The following is a 7250-nucleotide window of genomic DNA, read 5'->3' on the forward strand; positions in this document are numbered from 1 at the left end:
CAAATTTTCAGACCCCCAAAAAATTTTGGGGGGGAGCTAGGGGGGGTGAAAGTCAAAACCTGTGAACCTCGATATCTCTTGAACAAAGAAAGATATCGAGGTCCGGTTTGGACGAAAAATCGTCTAAAATTGCATACTTTAAGATTCTAAAGGTCGAAATCCCGATATCACATTTTTAAGTCAACATATGTGCTTTTTTCCAGTTTTTAGGTCTAGAAAATTTCTTTTAAACAAAAAATTTACAAAGATCTCAATTTTTTATTCGAACCAAAACCAGTTTTTTAAATTGTTCGTCTTTTTCCGCATCCAACGAGTGGTCGTATAAGCTGGGGAACCGAACGGTTCCGGAGTTATAATAGATTGAAGTTTTCGCTCAACGCGCGCCGACCGATTTTCGCGCGCAAAAAAGTCGGATTTGACTGTTATTAGATCAGATTGAATGTTCAAACTGAGCAAAATGCTTTATTAGGGACTCTTGAGGGTCGCTGAGTTCAGAAATTACCGATACTTCCAAATAATTTACGTTTTTAAAATTACAGCTCCGCAGCGCTATTTTAGAGGCCCACTGAGCGCCGACCGGCCGCTCAGTGGTCCTGTCCGAAGCTGCAATTTTAAAAACGTAAATTTTTTGGAAGTATCGGTAATTTGTGAACTCAGCGACCCTCAAGAGTCCCTAATAAAGCATTTTGCTCAGTTTGAACATTCAATCTGATCTAATAACAGTCAAATCCGACTTTTTTCGCGCGCGAAAATCGGTCGGCGCGCGTTGAGCGGAAACTTCAATCGATCATAACTCCGGAACCGTTCGGTTCCCCAGCTTATACGACCACTCGTTGGATGCGGAAAAAGACGAACAATTTAAAAAACTGGTTTTGGTTCAAATAAAAAATTGAGATCTTTGTAAATTTTTCGTTTAAAAGAAATTTTCTTGACCTAAAAACTGGAAAAAAGCACATATGTTAACTTAAAAATGTGATATCGGGATTTTGACCTTTAGAATCTTAAAGTATGCAATTTTAGACGATTTTTCGTCCAAACCGGACCTCAATATCTTTCTTTGTTCAAGAGATATCGAGGTTCACAGGTTTTGACTTCCACCCCCCCTAGCTCCCCCCCAAAATTTTTTGGGGGTCTGAAAATTTGGGAAAAGAAGCGCTCAAGTATGAGTAATCAATAGACAAAGTCTGAAGAACTTCCAGAGGGGGGGCGAAAAAAGCCGTTTTTGCATCAAGCTCTTTCTTCCAGTCATTCATTGACTAATAATAGTCGCATTTTGTTCCTGAAGGCCACAAATTTTTTATTTCTCCCTATTTTCTGAATCTGATTGTCTGAAGATGGCTTTATGGCGAAAGTCTCAAAACACTTTCCTCATTTGGAATGTTTCAAGAAGAGCTGATGATGTTTCATTTTCATTTAAATTTTTTCCTTACAATGAAAATCAGTGAATTATTCATAATTTTACCAAATATTCTGCACATGATGCAGGATAACCAGCAAAAATGTCAAGAAATAATGTTCCTTAGCTTATCGTAAGTAATACAGGCAATGTGACAAGAAATCATCAACGTTGTAAATAGAGACATTCAATTTTCAACAACGATGAACATTGGTTGAAAAATAAGAGTGACCATGAGTGAGAAACTCATTAATTTTAAACCATGAACGTTTTGCAGTATTTAAAATAGATTACTATAATCTTAACCTCTTTACACAAGAGAGATGAAGTTTCGTAGCTTTTGAATCACTAAGGGGCTACGTCCCAGTAAATAATCACTGGAAGAAAAAAAAAATCTCAAATTTGCCGCCAAGAAGTATTTTCTCTTGAATCAAGAATTCTGATCATAATCTGGTTATTACAAGCAATATATATGCTTAATTCAATATTTTCATTCATGTATCAAGAAAACTTTAGCTGAAATAAAGATAAAAAAAATTCTTGGCGGCCAATTCAAGAATCATCATGCATCATAATGGATACGGCAACATTGCTCGTGATACCCCCCTTTGTTTTTCTCGAAATTTTCTGATGATGATTCTGGGTGTCCATACTCAATATAAAATCTTTCAAATTGGATGAACAAATGCAATTAATGAAACGACAGTCCTGCTCCGAATTTACGCGTCTCGCGAATTATGGATGATGCAGCAATGCGACATCATTCCTAGAGATTCCCCCTTGGATATTCTCGGAATTTTCTGATGATGATTCTGGGTGTCCATACTCAATATCTTATGTGTCAAAGGGGATGAAAAAATGACATTTTGAAAACCTGAGAGCCTGCCCTGAATTTACGCGACTCGCGAATTATGGATGATGGAGCGATTTAGCAACATTGCATGACATTTCCTCTTTGGATTTTCTCGAAATTTTCCCAGGATGATTCTGGGTGTGCGTACTCAATATCTTATGCGTCAAAGGGGATGCACGAATGAAAACTTGAAAACCTGAGAGCCTGCCCTGAATTTACGCGACTCGCGAATTATGGATGATGGAGCAATTCAACAACATTGCATGAAATTTCCCCTTTGGATTCTCTCGAAATTTTCGGAGGATGGTCTTCGATATCCATCCTCAATAAATATAATCCGTCAAAACGGACGATTTGATTTTCTTTTTCTCATAAAAAAATAGATGATTTGTTTCCGAAATGGATTAAATACTTAATTCAATTAATTAACGATAAACATTGATCCCGGAACAAATTCCGCTGGTTTATGAAGGTTCCGGATCTTTCAGAATACTACCTGTTCCGAGAACATTGGACATCAACTTTGTAGGTAACTCTGTAGCTCACTTCAGTCAAGTGCCGGCATCAGCGATTCAATGCCGTTGCCATACTCCGTTGACGTGGCGCGCTTTGCGATTTATCAATTGATTTGCTATTGTAACCTATGGGAAAAGATCGATAGATAGAGCGTTCGCAACGAACGACTTGTAACCATCGATTCTTTACCATAGTTTCTAACAGGGACATTGCGATATTCGATCATTAACAAAATTTGTCACAAAATCACGCCTCGGCACTGTCTCCGATATTGCTATTGCTCTGTTTGCGTTTCGCACCGGCTCGAGCGAATGTAAATGTTCCTGAGGATTTCGTGCTAAGCCAAAAATATTCCAAGGTTATTTTGATCGTAGAATTCATTTTTGACCTTGACTTTTCTTGATATAATGACGCATCTACACAATTTTACGTGTTCTTTCAAACTTTTCGTAGAAACATAAAAATATAAGTTAGGTACCTAATCAAAGATAAATTTTACTCGTTCTTGTGGGTATTTCGTGTTCAGGGCTACCTAATAAAATTCGGATTCCTTGGGGTCAATTTCCTGGCTGTCCCGCGGTCTTTGACTGGAGCTAATCTAAAATGAGAGCTAGAAAAAAGCCACTTACAAGTATTTTGGGACACCCTGTACAAACAATGGGGGGGGGGGGGGGGGTAAGTATTGAATACACTGGGATTTTGAAATGAAACAAGAAACAAAATGGAATTTAAATCATTTCAGCCATTGCATCTTTATTGCAGAAAATTAAAATATGAATTTCACTCTGGTGGTTACATGAATGATGGTATTACCAATTAATTTTACACTCAGGCTGAGCAAAAAAAAATCCTTACTGAATCAAAATAAAACCTAAATTATTCAACAACAACTAAGAAGTACAGGAATACATAACACAGATTTACATAAGATCACTCATCGTTTTCGTAATCAGCAGGGTTTTTGCGATGGATCTTTTCATTTTCTTTCTTTGCCCAATCAACCAGAACAAGTGCGCCAGTGAACGCTGAAAAAAATTGGAAAAAAAAATGAAATAAAATTGAGAGAGAGCAACAAAGAACTTAACACGACACAGAATAGTTTCAAAGTAGCCCTGGTTACTACCCCATACAAGCCGGGTAGAGATCCCAAGTTAAATGATAATAAGAAATGGCTTTTACAGGCATGCTAGTCCTGTAAAATCATTACAAGCATTTGAGTGGATAATCTCTGTAACATCACATTCATACACTTATATTTGACTTTGATTATTTCATTTATTATTAATGTCAACTCAAGAAGAACGCATCTATGATGTCAGTCGTTGACAAGGGAAATGTTAACCACTGTACTTTTCTGAAATTTAGAATAAAATATTGACAGTGAAACTCCCATACCATGTATCTTGTTTGCGGTGCTTTAGAATCTCCCGCCCCCTTTTCATTTTTTTGGAGGGAGTATAAATCAAAATTAATCTTTGAAGTTTTCACAAAATTTTCTTCGCACAGAGAAGAAAAACTAAGGAGGTTTTATAAAATTGACGTTAAGTAGTTCTCCAATTAATAAATAAAGCATGAAAGGAAATCTGCTTGTCGCAAACCAAGATACGTGCTTTGGGAGTTTCACCATTGATATACCTTTACTTTCTTTTAAGTCTAAGATAAGTTGGATTGCATTTAGCAAAAAGGAACCAGTGCAATTACAGTGTTTTCAAAATGGTACAACTTCTCCTTTCCTTTCAAAAATACTTAATACAAGTACAGGATTAAAATGTAAACAATTATTTTCCTTTAATTTAACAATTTTTTGGGAAGCCAAAACTACTTGCTATTCTGGGAGATATTTTAGATAATTATGAAGAAGCAACATTTTTACAACATTGTAATCACACTAGTTCCTTTTTGCTAAATGCGATCCAGTAAATATTTTACCAAACTACTTCCTAATACTTAAGTCTCACAGAATGCATCCATGAACAGTCACTCCTCTTTCCAGGAACTTTCTGCCACTGAAGTTGAGGTCAATCAGTTGGTCTTTCGATCAAAGAAGTTCTGGACCCTTACTCCGTTTGGAGCATTTCATACAATGTGTTGTTTTTTTTTGAGTCGTTAATAGAAATTTTTAGAATTTTTAGCTTTTTCCTTCTCAGAGTGTTGTCTACCCAGCACAACTCTGTTTCATCAGCTTATTACTCAACATTATTCAAGCCACATTTTCTGGATGTTTTTCTCTATAGGTGCTGTAAGCACTATTGAGATTTCCAAAAAAATAAAAAAATAATGTAGGTAGTATCATTATCGCACTACTAATAGGTAATTCCAGTCGTTCCACTTAAACAGAACCAATTGTCTTGAATAAAAAAAATACTTACGTATGAGGATTTTGAAGATCCTCAATCTGATCCTCCTGAGGGCATTAGGAAAACCTTCTGAGAAGAATCCTTTGAAAGCTTTTTGTTCATAGGGGGAAATTTGATGATAGACAATATGCCTGATATCTTTTCTCATACCACCCCATTGATCACTTCGAAGAACTTGCGTCAAACTTGGCATTTTCGGAGCTTTGGCTGAAAACAATGAAAAGATAGGAGATCAGAAAGAATATTTAGAGGTGAAGTGACAGAAACAACTGATGAATTTTTAAGAACAAACTTGGGAGCAGAGGGATAACGCACCAAAATGTTACAGATGAAGCGAGTACCAATTACACAAAATCAGCTGTTCGTATCTAGATGAAGCCAGTCTTCAGTCTTCAGCCTTCTGGAGCCCAAAACAGTACATTAGTATAAATTAATATTACCATTTCTCTGTCTTTCATTTTTAACTCTTAATCAAAATTTTGTTTTCCGCTTTTTCATTGTTTTCTTGGATTCAGGAGTAATTCCTTTATGATGTTTTTTTCTGAAGGCTTGTAACTCCCCCCAAATGAGCTTCAACTTAAGGGAGATAATTTACAGTTTTATGTTAAGTTTTAAAAATACTTTTCTCATGTAAATTTTCAAAAAAAAAAAAAAAAAAAAAAGAGAGAAAAAACAGTGGGAAAAAATGAAATAAAAGTCACTCCTGACTTGACATTTGCTTTCCGAGTCACCTAACCTTGGATAAAAATTACAGTGAAAATTAATGGACTTATTTGGTGGCTACATCATTCAATACAGGTAATCATGGACCAAGAGAATAGTATCTAAATTATCTCTTGGTCCATGACATCATATCATCGAACCCTTGGTTCAAACGTAAACAAACACAGAACCTTGTTTCTGGTATGTTTCTGATTCGCGCCCTTTGCACCATGATGGCCAAATTGAAATGCGTTAAAGTGTTTTTTACAATCAAAAGTTCTCATATGTAGTGCGTCTTTGATTGATTTATGAGCGGCCAATGACTAAATTTTAAAGAATCAACACAAAACTCATGAAGAAATCGCACATGAGGTTATGTTAGCTTGTTTTGGTTTGAACCAAGAGCTTGATATTATATCGCATGACATAGTCACTGAATCAGTCTATGGAATTGAGTGTAGAGGGAGGGCTAAAGACTCATTTTGGGGAGAGAGTGCTAAAGACTCAGCTTAAAGTCAGTAAAAGTGGGCATGACTCTAGCTAAATTGCAGTTCTTGGTGAGTATAAAGATCAACAAGAAAGGAAAGCCACTGCGAAAAATGTGAAACTTAAAAATGTCTGCATTATTTATTCCAGTTTCCTTGGTAAATACACGAGGAACCGCATTGGTTAAAATTCACTTAAATAGACTCTTGCGCCAACTTGTATAACGGGGGCAACGAGTTACTCCTCTCTGACATTAGGAAAATTATGCTGAGGATGAAGGTAGGTGAATGGACTTGAATAATTTGTAAGTAACAACAAAAGGCATTAAAACCAGGTTTGAGATCTGGACTCGTTTCTCTGAAACATTAGGTACAGCTCTACAAATTGATGGACCTTGGAAGATCCAACTTCATGGACAGTCTTCAAATCATCTGCAACAACCCTTTGCTATGTAACTTTAATGCAAAAAAAAAAAAAAAATATTCAAGACTTGGTTCTGATGATGTTAAAGGGGAAAATTCAATAATAAAAGAAAATAATTTAAGAATATGCTCTACAGCACTTACTAATGTGCCGATATCAAGTTGTACTTGGAAAACCCTTAAGCCTAAATTTTGAAACACCTAATTCACCCTTATAAGTGAGTACAGAAACTGAGTCTCAAGTTAGATGAGACGAACAATTTGGTTTTAATGCAAAGATCAACCATAAAATTTACTTACAAAATTAGACCACAGCAGCGAAAGGTTGAAAGTAATTTTTTTGAGTTTTTGGACAGTTGACTGTGATAAGGTTAAAAGTGTCAATAATAGCAGCGTTGTCAGCTCAACAATTAATTACTACACAGACGTCTACACAGACGAAGGGAAGAACATTTTTAAAAGAATAAGCTGTTCAAAAATGCAGCTAATTGATACGAAAATATCTTTAAATCTGCATA

The 7250-nt window shown here is 35.9% G+C and overlaps 1 protein-coding gene across 2 annotated transcripts; it reads right to left on the bottom strand.

Annotated features, from left to right (window-relative positions):
* Nucleotides 1-3487: 3487 nt before the first annotated feature.
* On the bottom strand, nt 3488-7185 carry UQCR-Q (Ubiquinol-cytochrome c reductase ubiquinone-binding protein). Of its 2 annotated transcripts, none has more exons than XM_019044218.2 (3): nt 7033-7185; nt 5135-5329; nt 3488-3790 (listed from the first exon to the last, which is right to left on the bottom strand). In XM_019044218.2, the coding sequence occupies exons 2-3, from the start codon at nt 5313-5315 to the stop codon at nt 3696-3698; spliced, it is 276 nt and encodes a 91-aa protein (XP_018899763.2). In that variant the 5' UTR covers nt 5316-5329; nt 7033-7185; the 3' UTR covers nt 3488-3695. The 2 variants fall into 2 exon arrangements, with proteins under 2 accessions (XP_018899763.2, XP_072158733.1); XM_072302632.1 differs by lacking the exon at nt 7033-7185 and adding an exon at nt 6877-7000.
* Nucleotides 7186-7250: the final 65 nt, after the last annotated feature.

Source organism: Bemisia tabaci, chromosome 1 (assembly GCF_918797505.1).
Source record: "Bemisia tabaci chromosome 1, PGI_BMITA_v3".
NCBI lineage: Eukaryota > Metazoa > Arthropoda > Insecta > Hemiptera > Aleyrodidae > Bemisia > Bemisia tabaci.